At 52.5% G+C, this 17,494-nt stretch overlaps 1 protein-coding gene across 1 annotated transcript; it reads right to left on the bottom strand.

Annotated features, from left to right (window-relative positions):
• Positions 1-1,795: 1,795 nt before the first annotated feature.
• Positions 1,796-15,633, bottom strand: PEDS1 (plasmanylethanolamine desaturase 1). The gene is made up of 6 exons (XM_059480551.1): positions 15,449-15,633; positions 12,332-12,451; positions 6,093-6,184; positions 4,533-4,677; positions 3,675-3,887; positions 1,796-2,926 (listed from the first exon to the last, which is right to left on the bottom strand). Exons 1-6 carry the CDS (start codon positions 15,573-15,575, stop codon positions 2,805-2,807), a joined length of 819 nt encoding a protein of 272 aa, XP_059336534.1. The 5' UTR covers positions 15,576-15,633; the 3' UTR covers positions 1,796-2,804.
• Positions 15,634-17,494: the final 1,861 nt, after the last annotated feature.

Below are 17,494 nucleotides of genomic sequence, written 5' to 3' on the forward strand. Positions count from 1 at the left end.
GGATCAGCCCTGCTCCTGGGACGTGTGCAGGGATCAGCCCTGCTCCTGGGATGTGTGCAGGGATCACCCCTGCTCCTGGGACGTGTGCAGGGATCAGCCCTGCTCCTGGGACATGTGCAGGGATCTCTCCTGCTCCTGGGATGTGTGCAGGGATCTCTCCTGCTCCTGGGACGTGTGCAGGGATCAGCCCTGCTCCTGGGACATGTGCAGGGATCTCTCCTGCTCCTGGGATGTGTGCAGGGATCAGCCCTGCTCCTGGGATGTGTGCAGGGATCTCTCCTGCTCCTGGGATGCTCCTCCAAGGCCCTCCTGACCACAAGATCCACTCAAGCAAGGCAACTGCAGCCCTGGCAAAAGCTGGAGGCCTGAGAGTCCTTCTGAGAGCAGGAGCCTGACAAGAGTTCTCCATGGAGGTGAGACTGAAATCAGAGCTTTTAAAAGCATTTAAAAGCATTATAAAATGCAGGCCATCCATCCCTGAGGAGTTCAACAGGAGTGCCTTATTCTGCTTCAGCTCTAATCTGTTCCTAATCAACTTAAGACAAATTTTCTTAAGCCAGATTTACAGCTGTTAAGAAGGATCCAGGCAGCCTTTTGCTCCAGAATTGCCATACTGGTTTTGTGGGAGCATCCACGTCTCTGAAGGGGCGGAACAGGGACCTCAGGAGCCACAGCCACGCCGGCTGTGGGGTCACAGAGCCAGGGCTGCCCCAGGAGCCCAGCACAGCATCCACGTGGAAAATGCAGCTGGAGATTAACTCTGTCCCAGTTTCTCATAATTAAATAAGATTAACAGATAAATAGTCCCAGCAGCCACCAGTATGAGTAGCTCAGATTTGTTTCCAGTAAGGCAGCAGCAATGCCTTCAACAGCACTTTGGAAGTACAAATTCTGCTGATTCTGTCCCAAATCCATTGCTCCATCCACTGCAGCTCGCTTGGCATTTAAACCTGTGGTGAAAAGAGCTCTCCGATGAGCCAATGCTTCAGGCTGAGCCCTGAACATCCACCCAGCTCTGTGCAGAGCTCTCCACAATCAGCTGAAGGCAGTTTGGGACTCCTGCTGAAGTGGAAGAATTCTTTAATGTCAGGGCTGCACGGAGACCTGGTAGTGACTGTGGCAATGGGAACAGAACAGAGCTCCGTGCAATGGCATTAAGTTCTCCAAGGGTCTGAACACTCACATGAAATATTTTGTGACCAAGGTACCAACTGTGATTTTAATGTGCAGAACCCAGCTCAGAAGCTCCTGCATTCGGCTCTGCCACTGAAGGGGATTTGCCAGGTCCCAGCTCATTCAGAATCCATCCACCACATGTGAAGGAGTGGAGATCAAGGTCAGTCTAAACCTATGACTCAAACCCATCTTACCCTGCTCTTCAGGAAGAGGCAGCTTGAATTTAACACCATTTACAGCTGGAGGAGGGAACAAACCTTGATCATCACTAAGCTTTCAGTCAGGCAAGAACTGAAAAAGATCTAAATCACACTAACTTGATAAAGTGCCTGTTGGATGTTTTTAGAGAAATTCTTCACCCCAATTCTGTTGGGGTAACTCCTTTGCATCCAGAGCAAATGAATTACTTACACTTCTTGAAAGGTGAACAAGTCTGCTCTAACATGGTGCCAGGCTCCTGAAACGCTGGCAGATGATCACTCCAACCAGACAGGCTGTGACAGGCTGCCAGGTGTCTCAGGTGTGGGACTGCACGAGGTGGTGTGCAACCACTGATCCAGCTCTTGCACTAAGTGCTGCCAGTGCAGCAATGAAAAACAGCAACAAGACTTGAACGTGATTAGTATTATCCAACTGCTTTGTTATAAATATATTATATACATTCAAACATCACATTAAAATATTATTCCATTACACCAGAAGAGATTAAGGCTTTATATTATTTACAGAAACAAGCAAGCACCTTAAAAAAATAAAAAGAACAAAACACCAGTCATTGACATTTCCCTTCTAACATTATGAGTTTGATACCTTGAGCTCTTGAATACAGCTATTTGCAGTGTGCCCAATGCTAGAACTATTTCAAACATTTATTTTCAGGGTAGGAAACACTTAATAGAAGACTCAGCAGTGAGCACTCCACACGAACAGACACACATGTTGTAGGGTGCCCCGCCTCTCCTCAGAGGCTCCTGAAGTTGAAGGCTTATGCAGAAACTGCTCAATTCCATGTGGAGAGTACAACAATTTTGTTTTAAGGGAAACTGAAGACACTTGAGGATTGGTGGCCCCTGGAGGAGCGGGATTCTCTGGTCTGTTGCACACGACATCAATCAGGGTGAACATGATAGTGAAGACAGAGCTGGACGTGGATCAATCAGCGAGTGCATTGAGCAGTCATGATTTATAGGCTTCATTGCTCCCCCCACTGCTCCACACAGCACTCCAACACCCAGTGACAAGGCTGTCACCTCTCCCTGCAGGTCTTAGGCCACGAGCTGTTGGGAAGTGTTCAGAATGTTGATACAACACACGATTCCTGCTCCCCCAGTGCCCCTGCAGTGCCTGTGGCATGCCCGTACCTCACGGATACAGCGACGAAGCAAGTTCTAAGGTGTAAGCAGACATGGCTACACAAAAAGGTGCTCAGTGAGAGTAATCATCTTCATTTCAAGTATTGTTTTAAGAATTAGTTCTTTTCATTGTAGTCTGTGTTAGCACTTTTTAGTTTGTGCTTTAGAGTCTGTTATTTCTTTGCAGGTCTTGAATTTGGCTGATGGCTTTATTTTCTTTTTTCTTTTAAAAACAACATTGGCAACAAGTTAAGGATTGCAGAAGGCTGGCAGAAGTTACTTGATTTTCTGAGCCCATTTCATATCATCTGCTCTTGGCTTCTCACCAGTAAGTCCTTGGATGATGGTCTCCAAACATCTCCAAAATCTTATCTTCTCTAATGGATAATTCAGCCAACCTAAAGGATTGAAAAGGAGAAAGAGGATTAGTTTGTCATAGCATCCAAAGTTCAGCATTTTTTTAATGAGAAAAAAAAGCAACCAGCCCAATACTGCTAATAATGGTCAGGCTTAAACTCTCAGGACATAGCAGGAATTAAAAATAGCTCTTTGGGTGGCAAGATTTTTGCTACCATCTGTCAAGTCAGGCTTCTTAATTGTACCATGTTTCTACATGACATTCTGCTAATGAGAATTAGATTTTTTTCTTGGCAGAGGTTTCAAAACCCACATGAACCATTTGTCGACGCCAATGACAGAATGAAGAACCAGAGTGGTTTATTTCCAGCTGTCTGATTAACTTGATAACTTATTTAGGATTGTGCAGCACTGGTGACTGAGCATTCCCACCTGTACAGATATAAAAGGAAGCTAAAGCTTTCTGCAAACCTGTCCACTCCTCTGAGTCAGGATGAGTGGACGCTGAAAATCCAGGAGCCTGGCTTTTAGAAATGAGCATTCCAGAGCAGCTGCAGACACTCTGCTCTTTAGAAGGAACAGCAGCTCTAGTGAACAAACCCCACGAGTGGCCTGAGCTCACCAAGACCCCGGGCAATCAGATCTCAGCACCACGACTGCTCCCTCAGGCCCTGAGCTCCTGCAGCTGATCACAAACCTTCCCCGCAAAGGAAGGTGTGTGCCAAACCCAGCTGCAGCTCTCCCAGGAGCCCTGAGAGCACCAATGCCCACCCGGCAGCAGTGCCGTACCCGTGGTGATGCAGAAGTAGGTCTCGTGGGGGGACACGTGGTGGATCCTGTGGTGCTTGCGGGGCAGGATGATGTGCCAGTCCTGCAGGAACACGACCCAGCGCGGGAGCCCGAAGTACGTGTGCGACCACTTGTGGATCTGGTTGGTCATGGTGATGAAGATGATGAGGGCAAAGACGTAGCATTCCCAGGGACAGGTCTCACACAGGGCCTCTGCAAAACACCACCAGCAGCTGTGGCAGGGCCCACTGCTGCCAGGACAGGCTCCCGGCCAGCCAGGGCTGCCTGCTGCTGCAGGGGCTGACAGGGGCATCACCAAAGCTGCTCTGGCACAAGTGTCACATGGGCCAGTGAGCCACAAGCAATTCCCACATGTCACAGGACAGGCTGGGAAGTGCCAGAATCTGTCAGCACACCATAAACAGGAAGTCAAACTGAGTTTACCACCTATAAAATTAATTTGACCCTTTAGTTCTTGACTTCTGCTTTGCACATAAAGCACTTGTGCACAGAGAGGAAGCATTGTTTTGTGTTACACACTTTGGGGCAATGAGTTTCCCCAGATGTTCACAGCTTGGTCCCTCTTATTAAGAAAGCATTTAGCATAACTTCTAGTCTTCCTTGCACAACTCTCCAGCCCAGATTCTCTGCTGAGCTAGAGAATCGCACTGTGCCACCTTTTGTCACCACACCTCAAAGGAAAGAAAGTTTCCCTCCCTCCTGCCAGGAGCACCATGCTTCCAGCAGCTATTTCTTGTCATATCACATCCATGGATTCCTCCAAACTTCTCATAGATAAATGTTCATTCAATAGCAACAAGAACACTAAACTCACAGCAGTCAGAAGCAGCAGCTTACCCGGGGAAAAAGACACAAATTTGTATGCCATGTTGGCCAAGGGGACCAGTGTCATGAAGCAGTTGTCTCCATTGGTCTCGATGAAATCATGCCTGGTGATGGCTGTGGGGTCAATGTGGTGTTCCCTAAAGGGTCTGATGAAAGCCTGGGAAAACATTTGGATAAACACAACACCACACTCAATAATGGTCTTGGAAAAGAAAAATATTACCAAAAAATAACCTCAACAAACTCTCTTACACTCAAATCTGACGACTGAGTTGAAGAGAATTCCATAGTAGAAAGCATGTAAACAACATTCAAACTTTTGTCATGAGGACACTTCAGATCATGTGATTTACATTTGCAAAGCAATTCAGTTCCCCCACACAAATCCAGGTTTTCCTTGCTTTTCAGTTTTCTTCTTCTAAATTTTCACTTAGGACCTTCAGTATGTAATCTTAAAAACAAAGCAGCAGCACCCTAACTTCTCAGGCAAAATAAGCCTGTGAAATTCACTTGCTAAGCGGAATCAACCAAGGAAAAAAAAAAAAACCACTAAAAAATTAGGATTCAGCCTACCATATTCATGGGCCACAGATGCCAGCACTAAATGCAAATTCAGTGACTGGACGAAGCAGTGGAAGACAAGCACACTATACAGAAGTCACCTCCAAGAGCAGAAATCCCATCTGAACACACAGAGCAATTGTTTTACTGTGTGGGGCACAGTTACTGATTTGCCTTTAACACTTCCAGCATGTCCAGCCTGTGCAAAGGTGTCCTGAGCAGCCTCAGCTCGTGGTGATTTAGTGCAGAGTCTCTGGCAGTAGGGCTTTTAAAAGTTATTTAAATCGTGGTCCAGAGATACAGAGGTTCAGGACTACTAAGCCTATTGAAGGTGAACAAAAAAGCCAAACTGAACAGTTTTAATTCTGTTGTAGTTTGTGTAACTCTGGATAATAACAAGGAATAGCCCACTTTTTAATATAAATCATGATCCTTCTAATATTGCACTGTGAGGAGTAATTAATGGTAGCTATTAAGAAATTTAATTAAGAAAACAGATTGTTGCCTACTACAGAAGCCAGTGCACCTTCCACTAAGCAGCTGGCATTTGTAGCTGCAGGTGTATAACACATATCAAATTAAATCTTCAGTCACCACCATTCTAATATCACTGTGTTACAACAGGGGCCCATACAAGAGGGAACTGGAATGATTCTTCCTGCAGCAGCCTCATGTTTCACAAATGTTTAGGAGTTCAGCTGCAGGGACAGCTCTCCAAATCTGTGTTCCTGACCCGATAAAGCACCGTGCCCAGCCAGGGTCCTACCCTTGTGCTGCCACAGGCTGTGCCCACAGAGCCTGCAGGGTCTGCAACAGTGCCAGCCTCAGGCAGGGGACACAAGGGAGCAGTGCCACCCCAGTGTCCCCCAGGCCAGGTGCAAACACAGCCCTGCCCAGCAGAGCCCGGGCTGTGCCCTGGGCTGGGTGAGGCACAGAGCCAGAGCTGGGAGCACTGGCACTGCTGCAAAAGGCACTGCACAGCTTTCCTGAGCTCAAGAATCAATCACAAACCTTTCCAACGATGGGCAGCTCCACAGATCCCCAGGTGTCTGCTCCCCAGTGGAACAGTCCTGAGAGGAAGTCAGCTGTAATAACTCCTGCAACTGGAATGAGAGAGAGCGTCAGACAAACACAGCATTTTACTGACTCAGTCACATCTTATTCTTATTTCAGAAGTGTACTTGTTTATCTGCCTCTAACTTAGGTATTTACAACCATGTGAGACTACCCAGTCTGAATAAACATATGGCAAGGCAATTAGGAAAAAGAGGTTAGCAAGCCACCACTTGGACAGCAGCAATCTTCATTAAATCTGTATTTGTGTTTAGCCCATCTCCCACAGAACAGAATTATCTCCCCTAGTGGGTACCTTTTGCTTGGCTGACTCCTCACCTCTGCAGTCCTTCCCCTCACCTTTCATTTTCAGAGAGGGAGAAGAAATAAAAAAGCTCTTCTCCTATTACAAACCAGCCCCTGCTGTTGAAACCATTATCCAGTTGGCCCAAAGTCTTACATGCAGCAGGAGACTCTTCATTCTTTATCTACCCCTTATTACACTGAGGACAGCTCATTTTCCAAGCAGTGGATTCTGTGCATTTGTTCTTGTTTCAGACCACACACAGGCCACAGCAAGGGCGGGTGGGACCCAACAGCGTTTACATCTGCTCCCAGCAGCTGAAAGGGCAAGCAGCCTGGGCTGGGGGCAAGATATCCAAACAACACTTCTCTTTGCAAGACTCAAATGCCATTCTCGCCGAGGCAATGCCCCCATTAGCCCGCCTTGCCTCCAGCTGCTGCACCATCCCAGCGAAACAACTGCAGGAACAGCAACGCACATTGAGGCAAAGCACTGACAGCTCAATAGATGCTCCTCGTGTTGCTTTGATGTCAGCTGGTAAAGGGAAGAATGGAGGGTGCCTGGAGCAGTGCATTATACTAAAGCAATGGGGAAAAACCTAACTACCAGCAATCTTGTTCCAGCCGCACTGCAGCAGGGTGTGCTCTCTGCTCTGTGCAGGGTGAGCCACAAGGAAAGAGCAGCAGCCGTGCTGAGGTTCCACAGAACCAGCGTGGTGACACGGTGTGTGTCCCGTCCCCGGGCTCAGAGGGCACATCCCGCTGATGAGCTGGGTGCTGACCCTCACACACCCAGCACTGCCTTCACTGAGCGTGGCACACCAAGGCGCAGGAGCCCAGCTGCTGCCCGGAGGTGGCACAAGGTCTCAATGCTCTGTCATCCAGGCTGCGAGGGTGAGAGCACACTGACAGCCCTGAGCATGGCTGAAGTGTTAACCACACACTCAGAAAAAGCAAGATAACCCCAGCTCAGTGCAGCATCAGGGAAGTCCTGACCCACACACATCGGCTTTCCTCCAGCTCACCGAGAGGGGCGAGGATGGGCCCACCCAGGGTTATCCCTGAGGAGGAGGTGATGCTCAGAGCACACAGAGGGAGGGCAGAAGCACACCAGCTGCAGGACTTGCTCAGAACACTGGGATTTCTTGGTTTGTACGTAGACTGCAGAATAAGGAGGAAGGAAGGCAGGAAGGCAGCCCAGCACACGGAACCCAAAGGTGCACAAATGGACTCCAAGCAGTATCCAAGCAAACACTCAGCTGCCACACACATTTGCTGGAAATGCTGCTCTGTCCCATTTCCCCACAGCTGTGATCCTGTGTGGGCACCTCCCAGCACAGCACCAGGGGCCTCTCCCCAGAGCAGGACACGCAGCTGGATAAGCCCCTGCCCCAAACACACACGGACACAGCTCTGTCCTGCTTGTGTCCAGCGCAGAAACCAGGGAATGTGCAGGGTTTGTGACCCAGGAAAGGCCCCTCTCCACCTCTCCAGTGCTTCAGTCAAACTGAGAGACAACCTGCAAGCTCTGAGAGTGGGTGACTCTCAAACCACTTCCCGTGGCCAGGCTGCTCCTGAGGCCTCACAAGAGCTCGAGACACAAAACTGCTGGGCACATTTACCATTAAAAGCTGTACTTCACCAAAATTGCATGAGCTGAGTAAGCTTGGCTTTGCATAGATTGAATGATCAAATTGTAACCTGGAAGTCTTATATCAAAGTATACAGTTTCATATTCACAGTAAAAATCCAATTAGAGCCTCTGGAGGGAAAGAAAGCAGGATATGATGTTATTTAATAACTTGATGCTATTGTGTAACATCACTGGGAAGTACAGCCGTGTTTAATCGGGGCTGTATGAACTGGTTGAACAGCATTAAATGATCTGCATGGCTAACTTCACTCAGAAAAAATCTTGTAGGCTACATATCAATATGCCGAAGTACCAGTTGTTTGTCACTTATATACTTATGAAAATAAAATGCCTTAGTCACCTGGAGTCCCCATTTAGTGACTCTCAGTACAGAGAAGGCAGAGGTTTGATATTATGGCAAGTTACGAGGCTAAGATTACAATCCCTGGACATTTCAATAAGTATAAACTGCAGCAGCTTGAAAGAAAGAAAACTTCATAAATTTGGCTAATAAAGCTGAGGGACTTTGAGTCAGAACTGGAGCTGAGAGTGGCCACAAGTGGCACCCTTGGAGCTGTGAGGCAGCAGGGTGTGGACGCCTGAGCCAGGTGCCCAGCACTCACCTCAGCCAGCACTGATGTCTCTGGAGTGTTTTCCACCAAGGTGTGCCACAGCTCCCGTGTGTTACACACTCATGTCTGGCTCTGCAATGCTGCTGACCAAGGGCAGCCCTGCAGAGCTGCTGGAGATTGAAACAAAGAGTTCTGGGCCTTGAGGAGATCCAGTTTCTATTCTGAAACTGCAGTAAGTGATTTCCTCCTGTGTGCACTCTGGCTAACCCACAATCTCTGCAAAACTGAAACATGCACCTCATATGGGTTAAAAAATCAGCTGCCCATCTTTCAAGAGAGCAGTAATTAATTGTAACTTGTATCATGTCACAAGATGTTCCTAAAGATATCTGCTCTACGTGGGGCAGTTCCTAAGAATATGAACAGGTTACAACACAAAGTTAACTCTTCTTTTTTTTGTAAGACTGCAATGAGCAGTGCCTGTCATGAACCAATGTGGCTGCAGATAACAGTCACATGCCTGAAACAAGTCAACCAATTTGGAAAAAAGGGGCTTAAAACCCTATACAAAAATAGGAGGAAGGAGAGGAAAATGAAAACCAAGATTCATGCTGTAACTTGCCAAACTTTTATCTAGATGTTATTAATATATGAAGTATATACTCAGCTCATGTATATTGAATATGCTGGACACCACAAGCTCACCTGAAGGTATGACGTCTTTCAAGCCTGATATTACATGTTTTGGTGAGGCTTTTCTGCTTGCCACACAATGATCCCTTTGCCAGCCTTGTCCCTGGCACCACCAACCTTCAATTACAGTGGCAGAGGCTGCTCTGGCTCTGTGGCACTGCTGGCATGTTGTCCTGCTGCACTGGGAAACACGGGGGTGGTTCCAGGTCCCCCACAGCCCCATCCCCAGCCAGGCTGCCTGCCTGCATGCAAATCAAACACCTGACTCACACCTGAGAAAGGGGAACAGCTCCATGGCTGCCCAGCAGCTGAGCATACCCAGAGCAGGGCATGACTGCAGCGAGCACAAGCCACAGCACAAATCCATCCTCTGCCCACTCTTTTCCTTTTTTTCTTTTGGTGAGGAGGGAAGGAAATGGTCTCATCTCTGCTAAAACAGCCTGGAAGGCAAGAGAGCCCCGTGGCTCTTCCTGTCCAGCACGCTCATCTTTAGTCAGCAGGACGTGACACGGCCTGAGCTGCTCTGAGGCAAGGCCACCGAGCGTGTCCCCCCAGTGCTGGGCTCCCCTGCAGGCCCTGAGTGACTCAGCAGGGCCAGGGCACCTGCGTGCCACCCGCGTGCCACCCTGGGACACTCCGGGGAAGGGAGCGCTGCCCCACTGCCAGCCACAGCAGGGGCACATCTCTCCTGCCCCGGGAATCTCCAGGCTAAGGCACTCACAGTACTGCTCGTGTTACAATCCCGTGTGCCTCTAAAGGCACAAAGAAAGAAGCTGTGACGCAGCCTTTGATTACACACACAGGGTTTAGGCTCAGTGGAGTGATGCAGAGTTCAAAGTGCCTCATTTCCTAAAGAAAGCATGTATTTACAGAAGAGCACGCAGAGGGTCCCTGTGCAGGGAACAGGTCTGTGCAGCAGGACAGATCCAGCCCTTGGAACAGACTGACAAAGACCTGGCAGGAACTGGATCAGAGCTCTGTCTTTACTAGCAGAATGTTTGCTTTATGACCTCAGCTCAAAGTCAATATTCCAAAGAAAGCCTGAGGGAAGCTGTCAATGGAGCACACCTCACCCTGTGGGTGACTCAGGATTCCCAACTGCCTGTGGAGCTCCTCACGTATTTAGGAATCAGGACTTTTATGGATATGACTTGCATAATATGCAATAAAACCTAATAATCAGTATGAATTACAGACATCATTCACACTTCAGCCGGAGAAATAATGTACTGAAGGCAGCAAAACAAGATAGCCTGAAGCACTTACCATTTTATGGCACTCATTTTTGTACACACTATCAATTATTTCCACACCACTTTATTTACACAGAATCCAGATTCTGCTACTTTAATAATTCACTACTACTTAAATAATACTATCAGTGAATTGGCTGCTTTATCAGTTAAACTGGTAACCAGGATATCAGCGAACTCCAGCTTTTATCAATATTAACTTTGAGATGAAAGGCAGCTGCAAACAGATTGCACCACAGGTTAAGCATCAGTGCTGACTCTCCTGTCTGGCTGTGCCCTCATCCCCAAGCAGCAGTTCCCATTCCCATGCCCCGTTCTGTCCGTTCCTGCCAACACCACCGCCCCAGCAGCTGAGAGCAGGCAGGACTGGACTAGGCCAGGGGAGCTCTGTGAGTCACAGTGAGGACACTGCTGCCCCCAGCCCCAGCAAGCTCCCCACAGACACCAGGAATGCCAGTCCCAGCTCTGGCAGGAACTCAGAGCTTCTGCTGTGTGCCGCTGCTTGAACCCGGGGCACTGTTTGGGTGGGGTTTGTTTGTTTAGTTTCAACTCATTAGCAATGCCCAGCACAGCTGATGAACAGGTACCGTTCTCTTCTAAAACACACACCCCACACAGTTACAGGAAAGCTATTTTTTTTCTGAATATTCCATCAGAATCCTTCACTGGTTCTTCCTCTCCTCCACAGAAGAGGTGGAATCAACTTTTCTTATACTCCTGGAAAAAGTCATCATTCAGGATAATAAAGGCCAAACATCACATCCTGACATGAAAGCCCAATTCTCCAAAATTATTGTGTTCAGTCTGCAGCCCCCAGAAATGAAGCCAGTTTGATGCCTCAAGCACCTTTTATGACATTTCCCTTGAGCTTTTGCGTTCTGGAAAATTCTTGTGAATATTTTTTGTCAAGCAATGTATTTTGCTCCCAACTCTGACCATTCTGACAGCTCCTTTCCTTCTCAATAGTCCTTACTCTTGCAGTGACTACACAGGAACACCAAACTTACTCAGCTACATCAAAACTTCCCCTCTGAGGGACTGAGAAGCCAGTGAAACGTAAAAACAAAGCAGTAACCCATTTTGCAGAGGCTCACACACAGATGTCCCTCTTCCTTTCAATAGCAAGTCAAGCCTGAAGGACCCCACAGGACAGGAGTCCTGCCCTGGGCAGCAGCAGGAACAGCCCCTGCTTACAGATCCCAATGAGTCCTGCCTTGGGCAGCAGGAACAGCCCCTACTTACAGATCCCAATGAGCCCTGCCTTGGGCAGCAGCAGGAACAGCCCCTGCTTACAGATCCCAATGAGTCCTGCCCTGGGCAGCAGGAGGAACAGCCCCTGCTTACAGATCCCAATGAGCCCTGCCCAGGGCAGCAGGAACAGCCCCTACTTACAGATCCCAATGAGCCCTGCCCTGGGCAGCAGCAGGAACAGCCCCTGCTTACAGATCCCAATGAGCCCTGCCTTGGGCAGCAGCAGGAACAGCCCCTGCTTACAGATCCCAATGAGCCCTGCCCTGGGCAGCAGCAGGAACAGCCCCTACTTACAGATCCCACCAAGTCCTGCCCTGGGCAGCAGCAGGAACAGCCCCTACTTACAGATCCCAATGAGTCCTGCCCTGGGCAGCAGGAACAGCCCCTACTTACAGATCCCAATGAGCCCTGCCTTGGGCAGCAGCAGGAACAGCCCCTACTTACAGATCCCACCAAGTCCTGCCCTGGGCAGCAGGAACAGCCCCTACTTACAGATCCCAACGAGGACTGAGGGCGTGTGCTCCAGCCGCAGGTACAAGAGGAGATTGTAAAAATTGAAGCAGATCAGAGAGAAGCATAAGATGACAGAGATCCATTCTTGTAGTCTCTTTCCTGTTGGAAAGAACAAGAGAGAAAGCATGTTTTACTTTTATCTGAGAGGACAAAAACCCGAAATAACAGACAGACCATTCCACTGCCTGGATGACTTGCTCCATTTGTCTGACAGAGAACTGAAACAGAAACATATTTATCTATGGGAAGTGCACACATTTTCTTAAATGACATTCCTCTTCCCCAAGCCACTCCTACCCTCTGCCCTTGTCCAATTAACAGGGCCAAATCAGACACCATCTCACACTGTCCTAGTTTCCCTCTCCCTGAGATTGCTGGCATAAAGTTCCTCCACGTCACATCTTTTCTCAATTTGCATTTCATCCAATATTCAGTGTTGCTGGAAGGGCTGAATCTGGGAACAAATTTCTGGCCTCAAACATATTTAAATCACCTTGTGATCTGTAATATTTACAAGCTCTGAGATTTTGAATAAAGCTGTCGTACTAACAGGAAAAAGCCCTGTTCTCACCATTCTTGATTTTGGTGGCCCTGGAATGGCTTGTCTAGTGTCACAAGTATTCCCCTGAAGCTTCTCCCTGAACTGCTGTCTTGTCTGTGCCTTCCTGCTCCCAGGCACAGGCTGGCAACTCTCAGCAACTCTGAGATGACAAGGGACAGAACAAGAAAAGAGAAAGAACTGGCACAAATTCTCTCCTGCACCTTGCTGTACCACTTTGTACCTCTATGAAAAAATCATTTACTGCCTATAAAAAGGGAGCAGGCACATCAGAGCACGGTAACACTTGCACTGTCAGGTTAGCACAGAAGGCTGCCCTGCTCCTCACTGCTGCATCCCCACCAGGCACCGAGGCACAGCGCAGGGAACACTCGGGGTGAAACCTGCAGGATTAGGGCACAGAAACAGACCTTTAATACCCAGGGCCAAGAAGATCTGAGCTGTCAGCAGCAGGGCCTGGGCTGCAGGCAGCTCTTAATGCCCCGAGGAGCTGCCAGGCCAGTCCCTGCCTGCTCTGGGGCTCAGCCAGCACAGCCCCTCCTGCCCAGGGCTCCCAGAGCCTCACCCCAATCCCGTCCCCAGTCAGTCCCTGCGGCACAGCAGAGCAGGGCGGGCTCAGGAGGGCTCAGACAGGGGCACGCTCAGGCCTGGCACGTGTTCAGCTCTGTCCTACTCCTCCTCTCTGCTGACCTAATGCCCGATCAGATTTCTCCTCCTAAATGCTAAATCAAGCCCTCCTTCTCACTGTACCACACAATGAGCAGGGAATGGAGGAACGTGAATGCAGGATCAGTCTTATCGCCAACGTGCCTACAAGGCAATATTTGAAAGTGTGAACACAGACTTTGACAGGTCAGCTTTAGACGTTCTAGAAGGGCCACGAGCATATAAATTAACACACTCTGCAGTAGCAGAGGAGAGAATAGTAAAATTAAATTATGACACAAGAACAGCCATATTTGACAGCAGCATCAGGTCACAACGTGGGTGATTCTATAAAGAGGTCCCTGGAGTAATGAAAGTAAGAGTTAATTAACACTCACTTCCTTCCTAAGAAAACCACACCCTGATTAGAGGAGCTAAGTGGGTAGATCCTTATGGAACAATTAGCTGAGTGCTGGAAAGGAGGCTGGCAGGTCCCCCGAGCTCAGTGTGTGCAAACACCTCTGTAGTCTGAACACAGGGATCCAGCATGGCTGTCGAGATAGCCCGGTTCAAAAACGCAGCCTCAGCTCTGCGCTGGGAAGGCAAACCAAGGAACCGAGTCAGCGCTCATAACTTGCGTTTAAAAGGCGCTCAAACCCCAAAGCCTGTGAGGGAATGAATTGCCAAAGCCACAAAGTACGTGCTTCAAGAAATCAGGGAAATATTCCAGTCATATTCACTCTGCACAATTCAACTCAAGCCCTGTTCTTATGGATTCAGAATTTGAACATGATACACTTCCACCGTAATACATATTCTGGCATTGCTTATGTAAATTATTTATGTAATTCCAGAAGAAACCTGCATGTCTAATACACCCTCAGCTCCCTGATATATCACTGTACATGTGCCACAGCCAGCGAGAAGAGCAGCAAGCTCTTCGGGGAGGGAAAGCTTTTCCTTATGAGCCAGAGCAGTGGTTAAGCCAGTGAGAGCTTTTGTGTAAAGCACAGCAATCAGTCCCAGTGCCTGAAAGGTGTCACAAAGCACCTGCTCAAGGCATGACTGTGGGGAGCAAAAGAAACCGAAACGGGCAGACGTGCCCCAGTCACACAGGCGAACAAAGGCCTTGGATTTCTTATCATCACAAGGCTCCGTGTGAGTGAGATCACCTGCTTGCGCAGGAATTGCTTGGGTGTGCGAGCTGGGCTCAGCCGATCTGCTGGGAACCACAAGACACTGAAAACACATCCCCTTCCCTAATTCTTCACCAGAGAATGGATTCTCCAGGAATGGGAGGAATATCCAGCACTGCTCACACGGAGCAATACCCAGCACGGCTCACACTGAGCAGTGAGCGAAAAACAAATTATGGTTTTTTACAAGGAGTTTGCAATTATTTCCACAGCACAGTCAAAGAGCCATTTACTGAGCACCCAAATGCCAAACTAGAGCTCGATGAGGAGTTGCAAGCTGCAGGAGGAGCGGAGCAGGCACTGAAGGATCCCCGTGCCGGCTGTGCGGTGCCAGGCCCGCAGCGCCCAGGGCAGCGGTTCCGAGGGCAGCGCTGGCTCTCACCTCGTGCTGCGGCCACACCTGCGCTCGAGGGGAAGGTTCGCTGTGCCGGCCGGCCCCGGAGGGCAGAACGTCCCTGCCGGGCAGTTCGTGGCTGCCAGCGCTGCCGCCCGCAGCCCCGCTCCCAGCCCAGGGCCGCCACCCCGGCCCTTCCCGCTCTGCCGGGGCGCCCGGAGCCGGGCCGGGGACAGCCGGGCCCGAGGGGAGCCGGCCACGGGAGAACCGGACCCGGCGAGAACGGGGCTCGAGGGGAACGGGTCCTGGGGAGCGGCCGCGAGCACCCGGCCCGCGGGCCCCGCCCGTCCGCGCCGCCTCACCTGGCGAGTAGAGCTCGGCCAGCTCGCGGGCCCCGGCGTGTTGGGCGCCCCAGCGCCGCCCGCCGCCCTCGGTCTCCTCGGCGGGCTCGTCCCGCGGCGCGGCCGCCCCCGGGCCGCTCTCGGCCATGTCCGGCCGGGATGGGCGCGCAGGGCCCGCGGACCCGCCCGGCAGCGACGGGAACGGGCCGCGCTGCGGCGGGGGGCGGGCGCGCCGGGCCCCGCCCCCTGCGCCTCCCGCCAATCGCCGCCGCCGCCTCGAGCCCCGCCGGCCAATGGGCAGCGCCGCCCGGCGCGCGGCAGCCAATGGCGCGGCGGCACGGCCGGCGGCGCAGTGCGGGGCGGGGGCGGCCGGGCCGGGCCGGGCGCGGGGCCGGGGAGGGGCAGGGGAGGAGCCGGGGCGGGACCGGGCGGGACCGGGCGGGGCAGAGCGGGGTGGGGCGGCGGGCGCGGCCCGGTCCAGTCCGCCATGGGCGCGGAAATCGGCCCGGGGCGGGGCCGGGCGCTCCCGGGTGTTCCCGTTCGCACCGCCCCCTCCGCCCGGTGCCTCGCGCGCCCTCTGCCGGTGCAGGGCGCTGTTTCCGCGGCAGCGCCCGTGCGTGCCTGTGACCCGCCGCAGCGGCGGCAATGCGGCCACGGTCGGTGCCTTTGGTGGCCGTGCCCGTGACCCGCCGCAGCGGCGGCAATGCGGCCACGGTCGGTGCCTTGGTGACCGTGCCCGTGACCCGCCACAGCGGCGGCAATGCGGCCACGGTCGGTGCTTTGGTGGCCCTGCCCGCTCCCCGGCCTGCAGGCGAAGGCCCGCGCCGTGCTCCCGGTGCCGGGAAGCGGGAATGGTGACAGCGGGAATGGCCGCTGTTTACCGGGGTGCCGGGACAGCCCCGGCGGCTCCGCGGCCACACGTGCCCGTACGAATTGTGAGTGAGAGGAGGATGTAAGCGGCTGTGGCTGAGGCACGTTCCCAAGTCACCTCCAAGGTGTGTTGGTGATCTTGGTTTGTCGAGGCCGAAGGGCTGCCGGGGCGAACAAGCACCGGCACGTTGCTACCGAAGTTTAGCTGTTAAACGTCCTTGGATAATGGCTCAGGATCGGCGGGACCAGAGCCGCACCTGCCCGTAAAAGGGCACGGCCCGACCGCCGGCACGGCACGGCACGGCACGGCACGGCACGGCACGGCACGGCACGGCACGGCACGGCACGGCACGGCCCGCTAGGTGGCGCTCCAAGCCTGCTGCCGGGCGGGGATCGGGATCGGGGAAGGGCGGGGGTCGGGATGCGGCCCGGGGCGGGGCTCGGGGGTCTCCTTGCCGGTCCCCGCGAGCCGGACATGGCCCTGCCGCGCCTCAGCCCCGCCGGGACCGGACGGACCCGGACGGGACACGGAAAGCGCCCACGGCTGCGGAGCCGTTTGCCCGGAGCCATCCCCGGACAGCGGCGCTTATCGCGTTACACACTGAACCCCTTCCCTGACCCCGCGCCGGGGGAGCGGCACCGGTGCCGCTGGTGCCCCACGGGTGCCACTGGTGCCACGGGTGCCCCACTGGTGCCCCACGGGTGCCACTGGTGCCACGGGTGCCCCACTGGTGCCCCACGGGTGCCCTGCTGGTGCCACGGGTGCCCCTGGTGCCCCACGGGTACCACTGGTGCCACGGGTGCCCTGCTGGTGCCACCCGGCCCCGTCCCGGCCGCATCCCCGGGCTGAGCGCAGCCCTGCGGGCGCTCGGCCCCGCACCTGCCCGCTCCGCCCGAGCCCCGGGGCACCGGGGAGCAGGAACTGGCTGCGGTTCCTCGCCGGACTCTCTCTGGCATGGGAAAGTGTCAGTGGGTGGCAGAGCTGGAGCAGCCACTCCCACGGCTCCCGTCCAAAGGCGACATGCAAAGGTGGGGAGGTGACAGGGGCCGAGGAGCAGCAGCGGAGGGAGGACGGAACGCCGTGCTTACCCCGCCTGGCAGCCCGTCCGCACAGCCAGCTGCCAGGTGACACAGAGCGGCCCCGCGGCTGTGCCAGTGCCAGCGCTCGCAAACAACAAGCCCCAACCGATTCCTGGC

The sequence above is a fragment of the Ammospiza nelsoni genome, chromosome 12 (genome assembly GCF_027579445.1).
Source record: "Ammospiza nelsoni isolate bAmmNel1 chromosome 12, bAmmNel1.pri, whole genome shotgun sequence".
Classification (NCBI taxonomy): domain Eukaryota; kingdom Metazoa; phylum Chordata; class Aves; order Passeriformes; family Passerellidae; genus Ammospiza; species Ammospiza nelsoni.

What these genes read in the sequence shown, in the direction of transcription:
- PEDS1 (XM_059480551.1), bottom strand. Translation starts at nt 15,575, where the DNA reads ATGGCCGAGAGCGGCCCGGGGGCGGCCGCGCCGCGGGACGAGCCCGCC. An exon ending in CTCAGTCCTCGTTGGGATCT is followed by an intron (nt 6,185 to 12,331) that starts GTAAGTAGGGGC and finishes CTCTCATTCCAG; the next exon opens with TTGCAGGAGTTATTACAGCT. An exon ending in CTACTTCTGCATCACCACGG is followed by an intron (nt 2,927 to 3,674) that starts GTACGGCACTGC and finishes TCAATCCTTTAG; the next exon opens with GTTGGCTGAATTATCCATTA.